The 23854-nt window shown below is 47.6% G+C and overlaps 1 protein-coding gene across 1 annotated transcript; it reads left to right on the top strand.

Moving 5' to 3' along the window:
* Positions 1 to 1698: 1698 nt before the first annotated feature.
* On the top strand, positions 1699 to 23498 carry CRLF2 (cytokine receptor like factor 2; the record flags this gene model as incomplete). The annotated part of the gene is made up of 8 exons (XM_080795693.1): positions 1699 to 1780; positions 10756 to 10858; positions 12438 to 12601; positions 14025 to 14158; positions 16558 to 16720; positions 17806 to 17911; positions 20305 to 20389; positions 22556 to 23498. The coding sequence occupies 8 exons, from the start codon at positions 1699 to 1701 to the stop codon at positions 22829 to 22831; spliced, it is 1113 nt and encodes a 370-aa protein (XP_080651819.1). The 3' UTR covers positions 22832 to 23498.
* Between the last annotated feature and the right edge of the window lie 356 nt (positions 23499 to 23854).

The following is a 23854-nucleotide window of genomic DNA, read 5'->3' as shown; positions in this document are numbered from 1 at the left end:
TACGTATGCATGCCTGTATGTATCTATTCATCTATCATCCATTATCTTTATCCATCCATCCATCCTTTGACTGGTCGATCTATCATCTATTCATCTATCTTCATCTATGTATCCATTATCTATGTATGTATGTTTGTATGTATCTATTGATCTATCATCCATCATCTCCATCCATCCATCCATCCATCAGTCCATCTGTCCATCTTATCTATCTACCTACCTACCTATCAATCAATCATCTATCATGTATCTATCTATCTAACTATCATCTATCAGCTCTCACACTAGGGTATCCACATCCTAATCCCTGTGTGGTAAACAGAACAATGTTCCCCAAAGACGTCCACATACAAATCCCAGGAATCTGGGCATCTGCTACCTTACTAGTCGAAAGTGCTTTTGCAGATGTGATTAGGAATCTGGAGATGCCAAGGACCCATGTGGATTACCTAGGTGGGCACAGGGCCCTCATTTAGAGGAGGGAGGCAGAAGGTTTAATGTCAGAGAAGGAGCCGTGACCTCGGACAGAGGTTGGAGGGATGTAGGTCTAGGAGTCAAAGAATGCGGGCAGCTTTGCGCAGCTGGGAAGGCAAGAAGCCTGATTCTCCTCTAGAAATCCCAGCAGGAATGTCGGACTGCCATCACCTTGATGTTTGGTCAGTGAGACCCATTTGGACTTCTGGTCTTCAAGATGCTTGGAGTGGAAGAGTTGCTGGTCAAGGGCCAGGAAGTCCTGAGTCAGCCTGCACTTAAGTGATCGGAAGCCACTCAGCTCATGCTCAGCTTCCCAGAAACACAGTTTTCACTCTAAAACAAAGATATTCCTGGTTTTTTGGTGGTGGTGTTGGGTTTTTCTTTTTGCTTATGTCCTTTTGCTTACAGATTCCATGTCTGTGAAAGTGCTTTGTAGCTATGGACTGTTTTTACCAGAACAGTAATCACTGTTAGTATTACTTAAATTTTTTTTGAATTTAAAAAATTTAAAATTTAAATTAAAGGAATCAGGAAAAAAAATTTTCTAAGTAATCTCTACCCTGACACGTGGGGCTTGAACTCATGCCCCCAAGACCAAGAGTCACATGCTTCATGGACTGAGCCCGCCAGGCATTCTCTGATTTTTTTCTTTTTTCATTGAAAGCCCTGGACACCCACTCCCAGGAGTGTATTTGAAGACAGAAGCGGTGGACACAGGTGGTCAGTCCTAGCTCTGTGCTCTTGAGGAACATGCACCAACCGGTGTCCTCATTAATGTCCAGCCAACGATGATTCTTCGTTTGAATTCTGGAAGTCCCCCAATGTGAACCTCATGGACACCAGGCTCAACACCCTCGCCCCCAGCTTGGATGGACCCAGATGGGATGGGTGTCCAAAGTCTTCACCGCCAGATGACCCACCACACCCGCCATCCACAGAGCACCTCCAGGACCTCACTCTCCCCACAAACCTCCCCACCAGCCGCAACGCTTTCCAGCCCAGCTCCTCATGGGCGGCTCGTAGGCAAGAGTGATCTTGCGTTTTTGTTGTGGTTATTTTTTTTTTTCTCTTTTAAACAAGAGTCATCATTTTAAGTAAAGATTGACTCTGTTTCCCGTTGTCATTTCCTTGTTTCTGTTCCACTCTTTAAGGAGAGGATAACCTCTTTACATTAACCATGAAGGCACAGACCTTTGGCTCACTCTTTCGTGTCTCTCTGCAAGTATGAGGACCGTGTTTCTGCCCTGGGCATGGGCAGCGCTCTTCCTCCTGGCCGACGTGACGGTTTCAGAAGACTCAGCACTGGGTAAGCCATGCTTGTTATGTGGCCATGTGTCCACTTGTGTGAATAAAATGTCCTTTATTTTAACCAAACTTCCTTCCTTCCTTCCTTCCTTCCTTCCTTCCTTCCTTCCTTCCCAGTTTTCAGTGTTTCTCTCTTGCAACTGTCATATTTTTCGTTTCCCTTTGCTTGTTTTTTGGTAACAGTACCAAGGAGCATGCACATTCCCAAGTCTCCACAGACCTGCTCACCTGTGTGCAGAGGGCTCATGACGGACCGAGTTGGAATGCGTTCGGTTCGAATGCACAAAATCAATAAATAAGTAAATGAAAGAGTCCGACGTCTGCTGCGTTGAGATTCTGGGTGGCTTCCCTGTTCTTTCTTCCAAGAGCTCAAAGGCATTTTGTTTAAGTGACTATAGACCTGTCGGGGATGAGCTCGTGTCACCCCCGGGAAAGGTGAGGGCATCTCTGCGCCGGCCGTGGGCTTTGGAGCCGTCCATCTGTGGGGTCATCCTTGAAGCCCATGGCCGGGTCTCCTGAAGAGATCCCAGCTCTCACCTTGCTGTGTGTTCTCGGGGCCTGTTACTGGGCTTTTTTCTGGAACATGACCACCAGGCTGCGTGCTCCTGGGATACGCTTTCTAACATGGGCCCCCGAGAGAAGGCAGGTGGGAGAGATCCAGCTACAGTGGGGATGGTGGGGCAGGTCTCGTGCCCGAGGAGGTCTGATTGGATTTTCTAATGTGGGGGTGGCTCAGACAGGAGACGGGGAGGGAAGTTTAGAGACTTGTAGTCTGTGAAGTGTCCCCTTCACATGCAGGGGACCCTGCAAACCACCCATGGAGGTTTACAAGTCCCCGTGAACCCCGTTTGCTATAGTCTCAAAATGGTGTCTTGGGGTTCCAGCGGACACAGCAAGGAGTCCCAAAGAGCCTGTGTGGGGGTCTCCCAAGGCTGGGGCTGCACGGGGTCTAACCTAATTCCTGAACTGTGTGACACCCATGGGTCCCTTGTCACATTCTCAGATCAGACCTGCCACGTGCCCCTCATCGAGGCAGACTCATGACACATTGCACCCACATTTTACCTCCCATGAACCCAAAACGGCTCACAGGTGGTTCCTGACATCTCTGTCTCCCTCACGGACACCCTAGTCTCGGAGTTACACGCAGAAAAGCACCGTTTAGACAAGTTCTGGGTTCTGACCCCTGAGCAGGTGCGTGTGGGGACCGTCCACACCCAGAGGTGCCCAACACACTCAGACCCTTTCTGTAACTTTTATTTTAAATGTATCTTATTTATTTTTATTCATTTAAATCCAATTAGCCAGGGTATAGCGTTCTAGTAACTTGTTAGAAAACACTTTGTGAACGAGGTTTGGGGTTTGCTTCCTTTTCTTTCAATGGTGTTGCCTTTTCGCCCCCGAGACGTTATAGGCATAAAAGCCTTGAAAACTAAGTAGTGGGACCTGGGGTCCCACAGGGGCACAGCCTTAGGAAAGCTCCTCTACTTCTCCTGTGCACCCAGAGTCCGCTGAGGAATGCACCGGGACACCCAGTCGCCCCGAGTCACAGCGGCCAATGGCAGGAGTCAGGATCCCATAGACGTGGAAGGAGGCTGCTGTGCCCGGACATACAGACTCACGGGGGGTTTCAGGTCGCATTTCTGTCAGAGGCAGTTTTAGCTTTCCTGTGGGATGACGCACCTTCGGCCAGAAGGAACCCGTGAGCTCACAGACCTCATGTGCAGATTTAGGAAGGGTGAGGGGTCTCCAGTTACGATCAGATGCTCCCCCCACACGCAGCAGAGACTAGAGACTCAGCTGTGGGTTAGGACGGGAGGGGAGGAAGGGAGTGGAAGGTGATGCTTATCTGCCGGTTTCTGACGTTCTGATGGTGGTCGTGTGGGACACGTCCGGGCTTGTGGTTGTCGGGACGGTGCCGTGTGAGTAGACAAGGAACCGCCTTGCAGGTGGGCGACATCGAGGTAATCGCCCACGAGGGAAGCCATTGTGGGCCACCAACACCGGCGATGGCGGCTCTGTAGAAGGTCTCCCTGGGCACCTGCGTCCCTTGCAGACGGGACGGCCCAGACTGGGCATCCCACTGCCTCTGCACCCAGGAGCTGGGGGGACCCTGGCTTTCGTTCCCACCTGCATCATGCTGATGCTGCATGAGCCTGGCACGGAGTCCCAAGGCCAGTCTTCCGTGCACACAAACGGCCCGAGACATATCGGGTACCGCCATTAACACACCTCGCCCTGCCTTTTCACAGCACGTCTGGTGTTTCTTAGGACCGTAGATGCTAACGATTACTGTCCCTATACCCTGTGTGTGTAACACGCCCTCCCGTTGTGGGTTCAGCTGGGACTCCCTTCCAGTGTTCACGTCCAAACGCCTGGAGCCTCCCCGTGGACCTTACTTGGAAATAGGGTCTTGGTCGATGTATGGGCAGGCGTCCCCCGTCGCGGGTGGGAGAGATCTATAATCAGGGCTCCGTGCATGCATAATGGAGACGTGGGTGCCCGGGTCACAGCCGGCGTGGACAACCAGAGGAAAGAGGGGAGCCGGAGCGGGGTCGGGTGGAGCACAAGGACGTGTCCGACCGGCATGAGATGGTTTCTGGAGGGTGTCCAGGTGGGGAGGGGCCTGGAGGGGGACGCCCCGGTGTAGCTGCCTTTGCATTTGCATGTCGGCTGTCGAGTAAATAAAGAAGGAAGGAGGGAGGATGAGAGACAAAGAAAGTCCAAGGTGCAGCATTACTAACGGTCACCTTGCCAGGACGATTGCACGTTAACCTGATGTCACTCTGGTATCACGGGGACCGGTCGGCGTCAGCCAGGGCTCGGCAATGCTGTGGTTTCGGCCAACCTCCTTCCTGCAGACAAGCCCTGGGTAGGGGCACATGTGGGGCTTCCCATCCCATCAGGGACCTGCCTGTATACGGGGATGACACGTTGCCACCTCTCGAGACCTGTGTCCTCGCAGTTAGGACAGAGGAGAATGGTTCAGACTTTCCCACCTGAGTCATGTCCTGGGTCCCCGTCGTCTTTGTGCTTGTCTTTGTGTTTGCTACCCTGAGGCATGCAGGCCCCGGGAAGATGGCTCGTGATTGAAGGGCCTTCTGTGCTGTCCCCCCTCCCACACCACCCGCCGCTTTGATCACGTAGTAACCCCGGAAACACCGAACCCTGTTTGGGGGCGGAGTCCCTTGGGAACCACCAAACTCCTCGAAGCAAATTCGTGGGGTTCTTGAATCATCTTTTCTGGAACTCTCTGTGTGCAGTCAACGGAGACCCGGGAAGGAAATCGTTGGCGTTTCAATGATGCACCTGCAGGAGGCGGTCCCACTGTTTGCAAAGGCGTCGGGCTCCCGATTTCCCCCGCAGCCCTGGGAGGGTGATGGAATCCAAGGCACATCTGCAGATCTGCTGGGTCCTTGACATGGGGCAGGTTCCCGTCGCAAGACCTTTGTGGGGGGAGCCCTGCCCATCGGTGTTGGCGGAAAAGGTCTCCATCAAGGGAGACGTCCACAGGAGCTGGGACGGGGCAAGAAAGTGAAACAGGACATGGTTTTTTGTTGGTTTCTTGTTTTTTGTAAGCAGCTCTATTGGGATACAATTTGTCCATTTAAAGGGCACAATTCAATGAATTTTAAGAGATTCATAAACACATGCAATGAGTTTTAGAACATTTCCATCATCCCAAATGGAAACTCTCAACCCAAGCACCCATCCCTTCCCCTTCCCGATCCCGTCCCCAGCCGCTTGACAACTGCTAACCTGCTTTCCGTGTCTGTGGATTTCCCTCTTCTGGACATCCCCTATTCACGGTGTCACCACGGTATCTGACCACTTTTTTCTGTGGTATCTGTCAGTCAGCCTCGTGGTTTCATACTTCAGCCGCGTTGTAGGGCAACTGGGTCCTTTATTCCTTCTTACGGCTGAATGATACGCCGTCCTACTCATGGACCACAGTGACTTTGTCCGAAGACACGACTTTGAGAATTTGGCCCGGGGGCGCCTGGGTGGCTCAGCCCGTTGACCATCCCATTCTCAGGGATGGCTCAGACCATGATCTCAGGGTCTTGAGATCCAGTCCCGGGTCGGGCTCGGAGTCTTCTTCAAGATTCTCTCTCCCTCTCCTCCTCCTCTGCACGCGCTCATGTTTTCGCTCTTCAAAATATATAAACAAATCTTAAAAAAGAAGAAGAAGAAGAAAGAACTTTGCCCAGATAGCCCCAGACTACAGCACCTGCCCGATCGGCATCAAAGCAAGGCAGCGAAATTCATATCAGCCATTCTTTGGGGTAGACGCTCCCAAGTCTGGAGCATGATTAATGACTTAGGAAATATCATGAGATTACGGGGTCAGATACAATTTTTTTGCAAAATTAAGTTGCTTACTCTTTTTTTAAAAAATGGTGGTAGATACAATTTTTTTAAAAAATTAAGTTGCTTATTCCTTTTTAAAAAATCATCATAAACTATATATAGAAGATTCCTTCGTATCTTTCTTAAGTGCACAGGTCAGTGACATTAAGTACATTCACAGTGTTGTCCAACCATCCGCACCACCCATTTCTAGAACTTTCTCATATTCCCAAACTGAAACTCTATCCCCATGAAACTCTGACTCTCATGACCTCCTCATCCCCTGGCTCCATCATCTAGTGCGTGTGGGGCTCTCCACAAAACTGTAGAGTTTCGATACAAGTGAACTATTGATGAAGTCCGGCAATCAGTGCCCCAAGGATCTTTCTTTGCCTCCTTCTCTCTTTGTACAGACAGATTCTATCACCGGGGCTGCCTGCATTATAGGTCCTCAGGTAAATTTGCAGTTTTGTGCCTTTGCCTCTCGATACGTCCAAATCAATTCATCATATCTAGTAAAATCAACCTGTACTTTCTGAGCAACAGTTATAGGGAAAAAAAGCATAGTTTTGGTGTCCCCACATTCTTTTTTTTGTTGAGGAGCTGATATTCAAAGATGGGGACCCGGGGATCACAAGAGTGAGATGTCATTGCTCAGTGGAAACAGTGCCACCAGGATTGCTAATAACAGATAGACCCATGGCCCAGGAGTATGGCTACTTCCTGGAGAGTGGGGGATGCTCCTGACCCTGTTGGGGAAATTTAGCAAGAAACAAAATTGCTTGCCAACCTAGAAGCCTCATCCACAAAGGTGGAAGAGAGAGAAAAACCACTTTTTTATTAAATAAGCATTTAACCAGAAGGCAATACACACCACACACAATGCGCTAAAAAGATCTACAAAGACAAGAGTTCTGCAAACACAGAAACCCTTTTTTTTAGAGCTGGTGGGGACCACACATGACACACATACTCTGGGAATATACAAAAGCTGGTTCTCAAGCGGGAGACCCCTCAGCACCGTTTGTCCCACAAAGTTCTCCCTAATTTCACCCGGTAATTGGACCGACCATCTGTGTTAGCTAGTTGGTTTTATCCAATGGAAAAGTAAACTTCTATCTTTACAACAAGATGTTGTTATATGGAGCCAGACTTAACTCTCACACAGAAACGGAACATCACGTTCCTTGGTATTTGCATTTCCAAGAGTTATTTTCCAGGTCTCTGAGAAAGATAATCCTGGGCCCTAAATCTGGGGGAAAGCGTACAAACTTGTCAAAGGATTTGCATGTGTGTCAAAAAGATGGAGAAAGAGCTTACAAGTTTCCCAAAGTTCTCCAAGAAAGGGAAGGGAAGCATCTTCCTTTTTCTTTAATTAACTGATTAATTAATTAATTAATTTTAGGGATGGAGAGAGCACAAGCTGGAGGGGCAGCAGGGAGGGAGAGAGACTCTCAAGCAGACTCTGCTCTGCGTGTGGAGGTTGACCTGCGGGTCCATCTCAGGACCCTGAGATCACGACCTGAGCCAAAGGCAAATGCTTGACCCACTGAGCCACCCAGGTGCCCCACATGTTTTATTTTTAAACTTGATTTGCTCTTACAGGGCACAGGGCAGGGCAGGGGTGAGGACCCAATGTGGAAGCAGAAGTTCCCTTTCCGTTCTGCAAACCACACCCAAGCCCTTACAGATGGCTTGCGAATCTCAGACCTACTTTCATGCCCGCTTGAAGAGTCTGCTTCAAGAGCACCATGTCGTAGGATGAAAGCATTTTGTAGCATCAGCAGAACGCCTTCCACACTTTCCTTGTCCGTCTCAGAGAAGTCTTGCCCACACCCCGGTGGCGAAAACCCCAATCATGTCTCTCACCTAGACTCCAAGGGAATGTCAGAATCGATTCTGGACAGTTAGCAAAGAAGCAACAGACACATGATGATTTACTTTTCTTTCCCCTTTTCAAGTCTGACCAAGCTGCCAACTCTCCCAGCAACTGGCTCACCATACGGGGGAGGTAATGAACCACAAGAACATATCTCCTTTCCTGCTGATGCCCTGGAGTGTCTCGTTTATCCATGAGACATTTTCCGCAGACAGAGGTCCAAAGATCTGTCGTAATGTTTGCCGAGGACTGAGCTGTACATTCCCCTCCCTTTCAGAGCCTTCGAAGGTGTTTGTCATAAGACATGGGCACTAGTTCCTCTTGTGAAGGTCAGGGATTTCCAGAAGCTAGGAGGTCCTTCCCAATGTCTCTTCTGTTTCTGGAACCAGTGGATCAAATTTGAGATAATCTACTGTGTGATCAGTTACGTCAGGAACAATGGCCAGCACAATACAGAAGTATTTTGTACTCCTTGGGCATGAGAAAGTCTTCCTTAAAAACCCAAAGAACATTTATGTCCTTCCTTCTACCTTTGATTTTCAGAAATCAGGATAGATCCAGAGTCCCATAATGTTGTGTGTGTGTGTGTGTGTGTGTGTGTGTGTGTGCGTGTTTAAGATTTTATTTATTTATTTGAGAGAGAGAGTGAGGAGAGAAGCAGAGAGAGAGGGAGAAGCAGGCTCCAAGCTGAGTATGGAGCCTGACAGAGGGCTCAATCTCATGACCCCAGGATCACAACCCAAAGCTGGATGGTCAATCGACTGAGTCAACCAGGCATCCCATCCCCTGGGATAAAAATCCCAGACTTTATGATGGGATTTTTCACAGAGTTCAACTTCTGAATTTGTTGCCAATTCAGCACATCTTTCCTGAGCATTTTTCTACGTGTTGAGCACAGGCCTGGGCACCGTGGGTGACATAGGGGGCGTCAACGACATTGGAAAAAGAAGAGTGTAGATAACACAGCTGACAACAGCACAGAGAGGACTCGTTGGGGTTTCCATGAATGGCGGTCAGATTGCCAAAATGCAGGAAACCGAGAGACAAAATATGCACATGGACAATGGCCAAACAGTCTAGGAAAACAGAGCTCTGATTCAAAACTTGTGGCAGCTTGCCCGGGAAACCAGCCCCTTGAGTTAATATCTGACAACTTCCCTAATTTTCATCCCAGCTTCCAACTCTGAACCAAGCACAAAAAACCCCAATTATCCCCGTCTAACCAATCCCACCAGACACTCTGCTTCTAGTGAACCATCTGCAGCTCCCCCTGTGCCAACAGCCTCCATCAAGACAGACTTGAGTGTCCGTGCCCCACCTCCACCCCTGCCTGGCCATGAGGCTCTCACACTCCTCCGTCTGCCTTTGAGTCTCTGCCAAATGCAAGTGATGGTGCTTGACTCTCTGGTCCTGCAAGCTTCAAAAAAAAAAAAAATGTCTTCTGCTTGTTTTCATTTGGGTGGGCTTTGTTCATTTCCACAGCGTGGATAGTCATTGGCCAATTGAATAAGAATATTGGTTGGAGGTCTTGAGAAACATGTAAGGGAAATACAAGATTGGATTTGGATTGCCAAGAGGCCATGATGAGAGAGCGTGGTTAACTCCAGACCACGAAGTGGAATGTGGCCCCCTGAACGTTCAGCAGGCCAAACCTTCCAGCCCAGAGACCTCACAGGGGTGGTGAGCAAACAGAGCTAGGGCAAGGACCTGTATTTGCCTCCTGCTTGATGGGTCGGGGAGCTGAACCCAGCACTGAATGTGGAGTATGAGTTCCTGACCTAGGGGCTTCCAGACCCTCCTTCTTGGCATTTGTGGACATGTATCTGTTCACCTTCCTCTCACCCACAACTTGCTGGGTGTTAGAAATGTGTCTATTGATCCATCCATCCATCCATCCATTATCTATCTACCTACCTCCTTATCTATCTATCTATCTATCTATCTATCATCTATCCATCACATCTATCGATCCATCCATCCATCCATCCATCCACCCACCCTTTCATTATCTATCTACTTACCTACCTATCCATCCACCATCTTTTATCTATTGATCTGTCTACCTATCATCTATCTACCTGTCCCAATACTTCCACTTCTAACTCAACACCACCGAGTTCATTCTAGCCTTCCATATTCCCAAAATTGTTACTCCCTCCTCTGACAGTTGGAGACTTGCCTCTTGTTACCCGCACTATCACAGCATGTTTGCTCAATCCTAGAATATACCCATTCACGACTTTCACAATGACTAACATCCGTGAAAATCAAAAGTACCCAAGACTTTCACTTGAAAAGCCAAGATCAAAGGACTCATTTGTCTGTGAGCTTTTTCTCAAGTTGTCATGTTTGGTGTTCTCAGTGAGACAGCGAGTTTGGTGACTGGGGACAGTGCCTAATGCCCCCCTGCGTGCCCCTCAAAGATGATGTCATCAGACATGCAGTCAATACTCAATAGCTGCCTGTCATACTAATTAATGGTCATTATCTCTTGCAAACACAAGAAGAAAAGCGGCTGTAATCTTGCTGCTGGCTTATACCTCTGTCCTGAGCAACTTTATATATCCTGAGGCTCTTAGTGACATAATTAATGCCTGGCTTATTTGTGAAAATGTTGATTTTCTCTGTCCCTTTAAAGCATTCTTTCATTCATACGACAGAAGTGCTGATGTCCTTTGACAAATTTCCAGCTTTGCCTCAAAATTTCAGCATGGCCTCAAAAGATCCTCTGTTTGTCTTTTACCCAGAAGGAGCATTGCAGCTTCAGATTATCAACTTTAATTTTGAAGCCGTGCAGGTCACATGGAATGCAAGCAAGGACTCTGCGACAAATTTGACTTTCCTCTACAAGTAAGTGCCCTCAGGAAGGGAACATCATGCCCTGCGTGCAAATATTTCTTCCTCTGAGACCCCAGCCATTGGGAGGGCCAGGTCGCGAAGGTGTGAGGAATCAGAACGTTCAACTGTGAATGCGTCTGTTCTGTTTAGGCTCGAGCCCTCACCACAACTGCAACCACAGATCCCCAAGCCTCCTAACCAAGTGATGACTGAGTCACACTCAAAACTACCTAGATTCTGACCAGGACACCCAGAATGTGTTTGTTCATCCGGGACCATTGGCAATGTCTCAACAGATACCTTCAAAGGGAGCCCTGTTCCCTTGAAATGTGCTATGCGGCCATGGCAAATGTTAACTTTCTGACACTTTCATGTCAGCTTACCAGCCACCACCTTCCAAAAACGTGTCTCCCTGTCATGGGATTTTTTTTTTTTTTTGTCTTACATGTTCAAAGACATGGGTATAAATGTGGGAGGAAAGGATACTCTAAATAATTTAGTCCTAATTCTGTGAATGGGAGATGTGTGATGTGTGATTGATTCTTTGCCGTTTGATAGCTTATGAGACAAATGGGAAAGTATGCGAGAGGGACAGTTTAAGGTGAATTGATTGGGAAAACAAGTTTTTTTTTTTTTAAAAAAGTGCTGGATTTCCTAGGTGATCACACAAGTAAGTCATTTGATCATCAGTTTCTTCATTATAGAGGACATAATTCTTCATCGAGTCATTGCTTGGATTTGAGGACTTAAAGACAGAACCTAAACTGGTCTTAACTGGGAACCGTGTTTTTTTCATCATATTGTGCAAAGCCCCAGGGAGATCTCTAATCTTGGTACCTCCTTATTAAAGTGCCTGCTCAAATCAGGGGCGTGGTGACTCTGCAAGTCACACCGTATTCATTATTAGTTTTCAGGGGTGGCCATAACAAAGCACCACAAACCGAGCAGGTTAGAACAACAGAAATTCATCTTCTCCCAGTTCTGGACACCAGAAGTCTAAGATCCAGGTGGGGCAGGGCCACTGAGATCCAGGCGGGGCAGGGCTGTGCTCCTTCCAGAGACTCCCGGGAGGGTCCTTCCTGCCTCTGCCAGCTTCTGGGCTCCAGGCATCCCTGGACTTGTGGCCATGTCCCTCCCATCTCTGCCTCTAACTTCATGTGGCTTCTTCTCTGTGACTGTGTCTCATCTTGTGTCTCCTATAGGGATGGTATCATTGGATTTAGGACCCACTTTAATGCAAGATGATCGTATCTTGATATCTTTCTTTTAATCACATCTGTGAAGACTATATTTCCAGATAAGCTCCCATTCACAGAATCCAGGGATTTAAACATGAACATGCCTTTTGGAAAGCCACCATTCAACCCACCAAAGAGTACATTCAAGAAGGTTAACGTTTTGAGAGAGTGGATGATTTCTGTTTGGGCAGTTCTTGCTGTCCTTGTAGGAAAGCGTTCTTGAAGCTAGTGAAGGGGGTTCCCAGTCTGAGTCTGTGGCAGAGATGTGGAGCATAGAAGTGGCCAGTAGATGTGTGAAAATATTATTTTCAAAGACCCTCTATGGCTGAAGGGGTCCCTTTTTTTAACCACAGGTTAAGCAGTGATGAGACCAGTAGCCAATGCTCCAACTATATCCTTCAACAAAGTCACACTACCGGATGCCTCCTGGAGGCAAAAAAAGATGAAATTCTGTGCTTTTCCATCTGGAATGCAACACATCTCCTTCTCACCAAGTGCCAATGGATCAGTGCTTACTGTAAGTACCAAAACCGAACTCATTGCCCAGTGCTCCTTTCCTACTCCAACTTAGAAGTGACTGGCCTTCTAGAAAATCCATCTTGATATACACATTGGGCAAAGATGTGGTGTGACACTCTGCCCTCCAATAGAGAGAGAGAGAGAGAAGGACATCTTGCCCTCCATACCACCCCATTGGTTTTTCTTAGGAGTGTTCAGCGTTGGCTGTCTATCTGGGGTTACAAAACAGTGTCAAATGAAATGACTACAAACCAGATGGTTTGAAACAACATAAATTAATCATCTCCCAGCTCTGGAGACCAGAGTTGGAGACCCAGGCGGGGCAGGGTTGCTGAGATCCAGGAGGGGCAAGGCTGTGTTCCTTTCAGAGGTTAGGGGAGGGTCCTTTCTGCCTCTTTCAGCTTCTGGGGTTCCAGGCATCCCTGGGCTTGTGACCATGTCCCTCCCATCTCTGCCTCCATCTTCAAGTGGCTTCTCCCCTGTGTCTGTGTCTCTCCTCTTCTGTCTAAGGACACTTGCTCTTGGATTTAGGGCAGCCCTAATCCAGGATGACCTCATTCTATCTTGATGATATCTGCGCAGATCTTGTTTCCTAATAAAGCCGCTTTCACAGTACCAGAGGTTAGGACTTGAACATACTTGCTGGTGGACACCATTTAATTCACAAAAGCGTTCATTTTCTAGAAAGGAGTCCCATATGGCATTGTCCGTGTTCTGCCCTCATTTTAGTCTTCTGGGGCTACTGCAATGAATTACTACAAAATGGGTGGCTTAAGACAAGAGAAATTTGTCCTCCCACAGTTAAGAAGACCCCAGGCATCTGAAATCAAGGTGTGGCCAGCGCTGGTTCCTTCTGGAGGCTCTGGGAGATAATCGGGTCCATGCCACTCTCTCTGTTTCTGTGGGTGCTGGCAACTCTTGGTTGTTCATTAGCTTGTAGACTCATCAGCCCCATTTATACCTCTATCTTCATATACCCTTTTCCCGCTGTGTGCCTTATGAGGACACCAGTTAAATAGGATCAGAACACACCCCACTCCAATAAAACCCATCTTTTCGTTAATAATTATACCTAAATTTGTCCCAAATGCAGTTCTATTCTGAGATACAGGGGCTAGGACTTCAACACACGTCTTTCTTTCAGGGGACACGATTCATCCCGTAAAAGATATGTAGGAATTTTTCACACAACCTCAAAAATTTCCTTTTACAACATACATACAGGTCCTTGGAGCTTTGGTTCAAATCCATGCTATTGATGGAATAAGGACAAATGACCCCCCAACACCAGTCTTGGAAAGTATTAAGGGAAGGATTCATGTAGGCAGAAGAACACGAGTCTAAGAAAACTTACAATGATAATTTTAGAGACGTGGGATCTTTGTAGAGGTGGTGATCATTTTATTGTCTCTATGTCTTAGTGAAACCCAGCTCCCCGAAAGACTTGAACTTCCAGTGGCATCAGGAAGCCATCACAGTGACCTGTTCTGATCTCCCCTACAAGCGTCTCCTCTATGAAATCCAGTACAAGAGTATGTTCGACACTGAGTGGCAGGTGAGTGGGGTGGCATCTTTTCCTCAGGGCAAGTGTGATTAAGAATCCCCAAGTGGTAACTGAGAGAAACATGGAGAGACACAGAGACAGATGTTGACATTTATGTTGAGGAATTGCTTATGAGATTATAAGGACAGGCAAGTCTCAGTCCAGCAGGCTGGAAACCCAGACAGGTTCCCATTAGGGTCTTGAGACTTCCCTAGGAAACTCCAGTCTGTCCTCTCAAGACCTTTGACAGGGTGAGTAAGGCTCACCGACATTATAGTTTAACCTCCATTTGTCTGATTAAAAACATTAATCATTTCTAGAAAACACCTTTACAGTAATATGTAGGCTGACAGCTAATTAACTGGGCACCAAACCTGGCCAAGGTGACAAATGAAATTCACCATCATCACACACTGTACCATCCAGCCCTCTTTGTATGCTTTTTGAACATACGAGAACCTTTCTGGTTCTGTGTATATGGGCATAATCTATGGAATACATTAAAATTATGTGAATATCAATGACCCAGGGGCTCACAGTTGTCTTCCAATAATGAAATGAGCACTGTATAAATAAGGGATTAAATTCCTTGCAACAGCAGAGCTGGAATTAATGGGCAAATTCTGCAAAGAGCAAGTAGAATCACCAAAATCATGTACAGTGAGATGCCCATTCCTGGAGGTGCCCAAAGTCTGAAGTTGGCTTGAAGGGGGCCTCCTAGAGATAAGAGTCTAACATGACAAGAGTAGTTAAACTACCTTGACTATGAGCTCCCTGCCAATCTCAAAATTCAGTGATTCCACAATTCTGCAAGTACACTTGTGTCCATCGAGCTCTGTAGATTTGGATAATGAGGTCAACCAGAAGGACCATATCTCATAGCACCATCCAGGAAGTAAAAGGTAGCGTGAGTGTAACTGAACATCTCAGCCCAGGACAGTCAATACCTGCTATGGTTACAGGGAGGGATTTTCTTCAACATTCATTCAAGATATACTTATTGAGTATCTACTGTGCCCCAAGTACTGAGGACATAATAGTAACCCCTAGCGAGGGCAACTTGGGGATGGAAATGCTAATACATGAAAAGCATTGAGTAAATTCACTCTTACTATGGGTAGTCTTACCACTAGGTGCACACTTACTACTCACTCACTACTCTTCCTCATTATTATTATGTTCACTGGTGTCTGGACCAGGCACATATGTGGAGACAACAAGGGGATCTGTCAACAGACGGGAATCTCTACTCTCATAAAGTGAACCTTTTGTAGGAGGAGGCAAACCCTAAGTGGACGCATTGCCCATGCGACACATGCCAAAATCTGGAAACGGTACGATAAAATGCAGCCATAAGGATAAAAATGAGAATACCATTGTAGGGCAGTTAAAACAGGGGGGGATTTATCAGAAAAGAGAAAAAAAACTGACCCATTGGTGGTCTAGTAGAATGCAATCATTGAGGTGAGATGTGATGAAACTCATCAAAGAAGTAGAAATTAAAGTGATAGGTGGGTACTAGGTTTCACCTAAAGAGCATGTTAATAATAAAATGTGATACTGGGCAGGGATGTTGAGCATTAACCAACTTTTAAGAACTTCCCCTGGTTCTGATCTGTTGAGTCTCTTTTTAGAAATTAATCCCAGGGAAAGGATTGAAAATGTGCATGAGGTTTTATACAGAGAGACATCTATTGAAGCATTATCTAAGATAATTACAAAGTATTGGAGGCCTCCTCTATGCGATACACTAGGAATATAGTCAAATTACGGTACATCAGTACGACAAAATACGGAAGAGCCACCAGTTATATCATGGAGCTAGCATAAAGGAGGTTTTTATGTTTTTTTGTTTGTGTTTGTATGTGTGTATGTTTTCTAAAGTTTCCAAAGTAAATATGAGTAGCTTTTGTATTCTTTCCAAAAAGTTACTTTTTTTGGAAGGAGTAAGTTTTCACCAAGTAATTCTTTTTTTTTTTTTTTTAAGATTTTATTTGTTTATTTGACAGATCACAAGTAGGCAGAGAGGCAGACAGAGAGAGAGAGAGAGGAGGTAGTAGGCTCCCCACTGAGCAGAGAGCCCAAAGCAGGGCTCGATCCCAGGATCCTGGGATCATGACCTGAGCCGAAGGCAGAGGCTTTAACCCACTGAGCCACCCCGGCGCCCCTCATCAAGTAATTCTTAAAAACATACATAGTCGTGTCTGTTACAAGGTATTGTTTCTTCTTGGAGGAGCGTCTAGAAATTGTCGCTGCATTTGTTTTTCCTGTTTTTTTTGCTAGGCCGATAGAGAAAGTACAACAAGAGTGGGAATGCTGAAAAGTAGGAATCTTATGTGACTCCCTAGTACAAGGTTAAAGAGTTTAGGTCAAGTGACCGATCGATCACCGTGTTTGCTTTTTCTCTTCAGTCCAAGGAGGGAGAAACCTGCAATGTTACGACCGATGGCTTGGATGCTGAGAAATGTTATTTCTTCCGGGCCAGAGTGAAAACGATGGAGTCCAGCTATGGTCCTGACACATACCCAAGTGACTGGTCGGAGGTGACACACCAGCAGAGGGGGGAGCTGAGAGGTAAGGCTTGTCACACAGCAGTGCTGTACCTTGTCTTTTAGGGGAGAGAGGCTTAGGGGCACCTAAAAATGAATGACCTCACCTCCTACTTCAGAGATCACTTTGAAACAATTGTTTCTCTCTCCAGGCTGCCTACCCTATTGGGCTAATTTTCATTTTTATTTTTCTAGAGAGCAGCAATAATAATAAGTGCTATTTATGAATGTTGTTAGGGTGATGTAGGCATAGATTATAGATACACAAATAGATGATCGATGACATAGATGAATAGGTAATGATAGATGGGTAAATAAATGGTTTTTGGTAGATAAGTCGATAAATATAAATGGGTTGATGGATGGATAGATACATACATACATAGACAGATAAATAGATGTGGTGGATGGGTGAATGGATGGATAGATGGCTAGGTGATAGATGGAAAGATAGATAGATGATGGAGGGATGGATGGATGAATAGTTAGATACGGATGGATGGATGGATGGATGGATGGATGGATGGATGGATATGAGAGATAGATAATAGATAAACAGATATGATTTAAGGATAGATGGATGATGGATGGATGGATGGATGGATGGATGGATATGAAAGATAGATGGGTAGATAGATGTATGGATAGATGGATAGATAGAATGATGGATGGAAAGATAGAATGATGAATGGATAGATACAATGATGGTTGGATAGATACAATGAAGGATGAGTAAATGGAGGGATGGATGAATAGTTAGATATGGTTGGATGGATATGCATGGAGAGATAAATGGATGGATGATACATAGATAGATGATTGATAGACCGATACATTGATAGACACAGAAGACAAAGGATAGCCAAAACCAAGCCTCAGTATCCTCAAACACCCCTAGTAACACAGGTACCTGACAGCAGTGTGTGGATTCTACCCACCTCCTGCAGTGACTGCCTGAGGTGTGCCTGTCCAGACATACCATCTCTCTGTCCAGGACACTTCCCACCGAAATCAAGATTTGAGGACATTGCCATTTATAAAGGAAGGAAAATGGGACCCCTATTTACTATCATCCTGAAAACTGACAACACTCATTCTTTTTTCCTTTAGATTCGTGCCAGGAGAAAAAGCTTTTCCCAAAATTTGTTTTAATTTCTGGCACGGTTGGTTTGCTGACCGTGTTCCTTCTTCTTCTGTCTTTATGGAAAGTATGGAGGTAAGGATGAACCTTCTCGCCGGTCTTGTCATACACATGGGGGAGAGGGCTTTGGTTGCTGTATGTCCATCAAGTAGAAAAGAGAAAGAGAATCATCTGATAGGGTTATTCAGGTGGCCATCACGCCCCCCACAATCACATGTCGCCAAGAGTGTCTTACAAGAAAATCGACGGAAATAATGTAAAAAATGCAGGGATACCTGGGGTATTCATGGAGAAATAGTGTCGTAGAGACGGGAGAATATACGAGTGTTAACTCCTACCAGAGGGTTAGCTTGTTTCCAACACAGACCCCGCTGACCTGTGTCCACCTACCGTGTTAGAGTGACTGGTGCTTAAAACACCTTTCAATTGTCATTGAGACTTATCGAGGTTTTTTGTTGGGTGGAGCGAGTGAGAATTGCACATAGACGCTCATCTGCTTCTCGATCCTGGTGACAGATACACCCACACAGTATTCTCTGAGCCCACAGATGGCATCTCAAAAATTATTAAATAGCTTTTCTTTGCTAACCTTCTTCACAACTTCACCACCACTATTTCCATCCTTATGTAAACCAACTTGCGTTGCACCAAGGCGTCTGGCTGACGTGTGAGGGTACCGATGTCCAAGGTAGTGGGCACCATTTTCACTTCTTAGGATGAGGTTTCCATAGCGACACTGGGGGTCCCATGTAGAGAATGACGAAGGGCCATCCTGGAGCACTGAGGCTGGGTCTGTGCTAGGGGAAGTGGAACAACTCCAACGGGCCCCCTTGGAGCCTGATACAGCAAGGGGGGGGGTGCATCACCTAATTCTTGCAGATTGTCCGTGACCTTTCCAGCATCATCTCCTCCCTTTTACCAGCTCCAACAGATGCTACCAAAACAGTGCTCTGTTGCGGAGGAGACAAAACAACCAGATCAGGGTGTCTGCTGGTGTTCTAAATCCAGAGCTGAAAATCACCCCCAAGGGAAGTTGAGGGGCACGATTCCTGGAAAATACTAGCACTTGCCCTGTCTTCAAGGGAAGCCCATATTCACAGTGAGGGGTGAAAAGCCAACTATATTGGTATTGGTGTCCTAGGGCGGCCGTAACAAAGGACTAAAGACGGGGAGGCTCAAATCACAGGCATTAATCCTCTTCCAGTTCTGGAACCTGGGACACTGAGATCCAGGAGTGGGCAGGGTGGATTTTCCCTGAGGCCTCTTTCCTTGGTGTGTAGACACCGTCTTCTCCCTTTGTCTCCTCTCCCTGTGAGTACACACATCCCTGTAATCGTTCTCTCTTTTTATAAAGTCTCCAGTCGTATCAGATTTGGAGCATAGTAGATTAGAACCTCTTAAGTTCAGTCCCCGGGGGCCTGTGAATTAAAGTGACCCAAGATAAATTAACAGGGGAAACGGCATATGTTTCTTTCTTTCTTTTTTAAAAAATATTTTATTCATTTTATTTTATTGCTTGTTTCTTTTAGAAAGGGTTCATCTACATGTAACTTTTACATCTGGCTTCTTTTTTTTTTTAATTAAATAAGGCATATGTTTCTTTATTGATGTTATAATTTCACGTGCAGGGAGGAGTCACAGACAAGAAGTGAAAACCCAAAGTGGCAGTTAGTCTGGGGAGCTTATATGCTGGTTTAACAAAGGGCAATGATTGTGGAGAAGTCGCTAGGCAGAGGAAAAGGGGATCTGAAGCTCTACGGGTAAATTCGGGGAAGCTGACTGGGAAATGTTTAGATAAAACTCATAGTGGAGAAAGGTTGTGTATGTGGAAATAACTCGGTGGTACAATTCGTTTTCCTTTTCCTGGTTATGGGGGGGGGGCACCTTTACAAAAACAAATTTCCATTGCAAAATGGGAAACGGATGCCTTGTTTTTAGGCAGGTGGGGAAGAAGACCGAGCTCCTTCTATATGTCCTATATCTTATAGCCATCAGCCCCAAATAACCAATGGTCCAGGGGGCTCATCCTGATCACCGTCAGGCCCCTCCCTTTTGAATCAGGTAACCTTCATTATGACCACCCGAAAAGCCCGATCTCCAAACACAAGTCGCAGGGAGGGTTAGGGCTTCAGCCTATGGATTTTGTGGGGACGCCATTCAGTCCACTGCCTTAAGAGAAGAGAAGGAACAGTCCCTGTGTGACGGGAATCGGTATCGTGCAGGAAGGGGGTCCATCCCTGTAACCCCACACTTTCTCAGTGGACGGTGGCCATGCTCAGGGGCATGGTGGGAGAAGGGAGCCTGGGGAGCTGAAGGGGGGAGCGTATGTCTTGACAAGGAAGACATCGTTCTATCCAGGAGCCACGTCCCTGAGGGGGGACTGTGTCCCCATCCTCGGCCCCTTGAAAGCCCACAGCCCCCCTGCGCAATGCTGGCCCACCTGACCATGCTCTGTGTGTCCATTTCAGAGTTCAGAAGCTCCTCATGCCCATGGTGCCTGATCCCAAATTCAGCTTCCCTGGGCTCTTTGAATCCCACCAAGGTAACTTCCAGGTAACTGCCATCCTCTGGTGCTTGTCCTACGGGATTTCTTTGTCACGCTCTAACACCTGCACATGTGCCCTGTTGAAAACCCACATTAATTCCAGCTGGCTCCTTGGGTGCCCGTGAGCCTCTTCTGCACCGACACCCGCCTCTTCCTGGTTTGCTCTTGGGCAGAGAGATAAGGTCCCAAGAGGGTTTCAAAGGGCGGCTTCTCTTTCAGTCAGCCCCAGAGAGCGGTGCCCTCACGGGATTTTCCAGCCCAATCGCCGTTTCATCTCACCAGGAAGTTGTGTTCTTAATGGGCTCCCCCCGCACAGCCGAAAACAGACCAGAAACTTCCGCTTTTCAACGGTTTACAATCGTTATTTCGTTCCCTTGATAAAGGCTTGTGGAGGTTTGTGAGTTGTTGGGAATTAGGGAGGCGGGACTAGTTCCCACATCCCGGAGCTCACCAGATGGTGCCGTGGATTTTAAGGGACGGTGCGCCGGAAGTTGCCTGGTGCTGCCTCCAACCAGAGGCTTGAAACAGCAGCAATTAATCATCTCCCTGCCCTGGAGACCAGAGTCTGAGATCCACAGGGGGACAGAACCACTGAGATCCAGGTGGGGCAGGACCACTGACATCCAGGTGGGGCAGGGATGCTGAGATCCAGGCAGGGCAGGGATGCTGAGATCTAGGCAGGGCAGGGTCATGCTCTCTCTCAAGGCTCCAGGGGAGGGTCCTTCCTTCCTCTTCCAGCTTCTGGGGCTCCAGGCGCCCTTGGGCTAGTGACCACGTCCCTCCCACCTCTGCCTCTGTCCTCATGTGACTTCTCCTCTGTGTATGTGTCTCTTCTTCTGTATCTCTTGAGGACACCATCCTTGGATGTAGGGCCACCCCGATCCAGGATGGTCTCATCTCTGATCCTTCATTAGTCACATCTGCAAAGTTGCTCTTTCCATATAAATAGACATTTACAGGTTCTGGGTGTTAGGATGGGCACATGTTTATTTTGGGAGGGGTCTGTCCTCTTCTACCTCCTCCAGGAGCAAGTTTGATTTTGAAACTACTTAGACGTAGGGGAGGTAAAAAAAAAACAGGGGACAATTTTTTTCGCTCTACCCTCTTAGGTTCTGTGTTCAGGACCTGCAAATTAAACAGATGGAAAAGTCAGATTAACAGAAGAAAATGTTTATTTCATATGCACGTGAGGGTGGAGGAGGGTTCATCGAAAAGAACTGAAAACCCCAGAGAGGTGCTTAGACCTGGGGGCTCCTGTGCCATTTTAATAAGGTGTGATAAAGACTGGAGAAGCCACAGCACGGAGGAAAAGGGAGCGTTGGACCTCTGGGTGGAGGGTGTGATGGGGGAAGTGACTAGGCTGATAGTAAAGGTGGTTGAGTGAGGTTTGTTTCGCAGACAGAAGCCCTCTGGGGCAGCCAGGGCTGTCTCTGCCGTTGTAAAGACACCTTTGCACGTTCAAACCTTTAAAAGGAAAACTTATGGCCAGACTTTTGTGCAGAAAGGGGTAAGGCAGAGAGTTTCTCCCACGGCTGTTATTTTTTAAACACCTTCAGCTCAAAATAATCTTTTGTCCCAAGTCCTTTATGGTGGAAAGGTGGGTTGTCCTGATCCTTTTCTAGGAGAGAGGGGAGAATTAGAACACAGTTTTCACGACAGAAAAAATGAAGAAGGAGATGGGGGAGGCTGGGCCGCGGGAGACCCAACGCCAAGCAGGAACAAGGACACTCCCCCTGTTGGCACAGAGTCTGGCGGAGCCCCCTGACCCAGGTGTGCCCCCGCCAGCATCAAGGACATCCCTGGGGGGCTTGTTAGAATTGCAGTGTCCGGAGCCCATCCCTAAGTGATAACCCGGGTCACAAGACTCCAGGTGACTTGCAAACACAATCGAGTTTGAGAAGAGCCACGCCAGAAGGCGTGTTCCTTGCCATGACACGTTTAGAAGGTCACGGAGGTTCTGCAAACAGCTTTCGAGGCCGATGATACAAGGCAGGTCTAAAAAGCAACCTGGGGTTAGCTCACAGATGCCAGGCATGAACGCCAGCGTTTTCTGTTCCCCTGGGATTGGCGTTTCCGCCAGAGGGAGGCTGCCTGGGTCCCAGGGATGCACATCCAGGGGGCATGAGAGGAGATGCATTTCTTTGGGTTCACGATGCCATGTTTCATCCCCACAGGAGTGGATAAAGGACACCCAGAACGTGGCCCACTTGAATAAGATGGAAGGTGCAGAGCAAGAGTGTGTCCCAGAAGAGGCCCTAGTTGTCCACGTGGTCAAGAATGAGGCCGAGATGCCCATCATGACGACCAGCCCACTGTGCCCACAGACGGAGGAGGAAGAGGCCTCCGGGGACCCCAGCGGGCTCCCTTGCCGGCCCCTGCAAGGCGGCGAGGTGGTTTCTCTTGGGGGCTTTACATTTGTGATGAGTGACAACTCATATGTGATGTTATGAGGGCATGCAAACTCAAAAGCCAGCATTGGGATCTACGTTGAGCTACGGGCTCGAGGAGGAGCATCTAGGGGACTCAACACCACTGTAAAGAGATCACCAACACGGCCAGTGTCTGGGGGAGGATTACTGCAGACCCCTAACGCCAACCCGTTGCACCCGCTGGGTCATCTCTCATCACACAGATGTTACTACTCAAGGGCTCAAAGGCAGATTCACCGTAGATGAGACCCCGTGCATTGGAGTGTTTCCTGCTTTGAACTCACATCTCCATGTGCCTGATGTTTTCCCATAAATTGGAAGGAAAGATGACCGGGGTGCCCCGAAACCACCTTCGTCCGTGCATCGCACCCACGTCCTACCCTGACATTTCTGTTCCCGAGCGTTTGCTCTTCTGTTATGCAAGACACGGACCCAGAAGCAGAGCTCCGTGCTCCTGGATGAGAAAGGAGCCCTGCCTTGCCGATGCCAACCAGCCACCCAGCTCTCGCTCTGAGACGGAAAGACACACACTTTTCAACCCCTGGGGCGTTGGCTTCACGAGACTCCGTGTTTCTCGGCGTCCACCCTCGTGGCCTTTACTCCAGAGACAGCCCACGTTACGATGCCGTGCGCCTTGCCCTTGGGTGCCCGTCTCCTTTTGTGAGTGGAAATAAAGAGACCAAAGAACAAACTGGCTTGAGTTTTACTGACTTCAGTAGCTGTGGGTGTTTGTGTAGACGGTGGAGAACACGACCAGTTTTATCCGTTTGGACTTCAAGTATGGGATGTTCCTCGGTTTTTCCCGATGGTGGTTCTTCCCACTGGCACTGACGGAGGATGGAGGTTGGAGGCGGGTTTGCCCCTTCGAGCCAGGAGCCCGTCAGGACTCCCCTCCTGTATTAGGGCGAACGTAAGAAACACCCACATGGGGGAGACTTCAACAATAGGTATTCATCTCTCCGTCTGGAGGCTGGGAGGCTGAGATCCAGGCGGGGCTGAGGCGGTTTCCTCCTGAAGCCTCTCTCCTTGGGTGTAGACCCCGTG

The sequence above is a fragment of the Martes martes genome (assembly GCF_963455335.1).
Source record: "Martes martes genome assembly, chromosome: X".
Classification (NCBI taxonomy): Eukaryota; Metazoa; Chordata; class Mammalia; order Carnivora; family Mustelidae; genus Martes; species Martes martes.
Note: the sequence above shows the minus strand (reverse complement) of the source record. Positions and strands in the feature narration are given on the sequence as shown.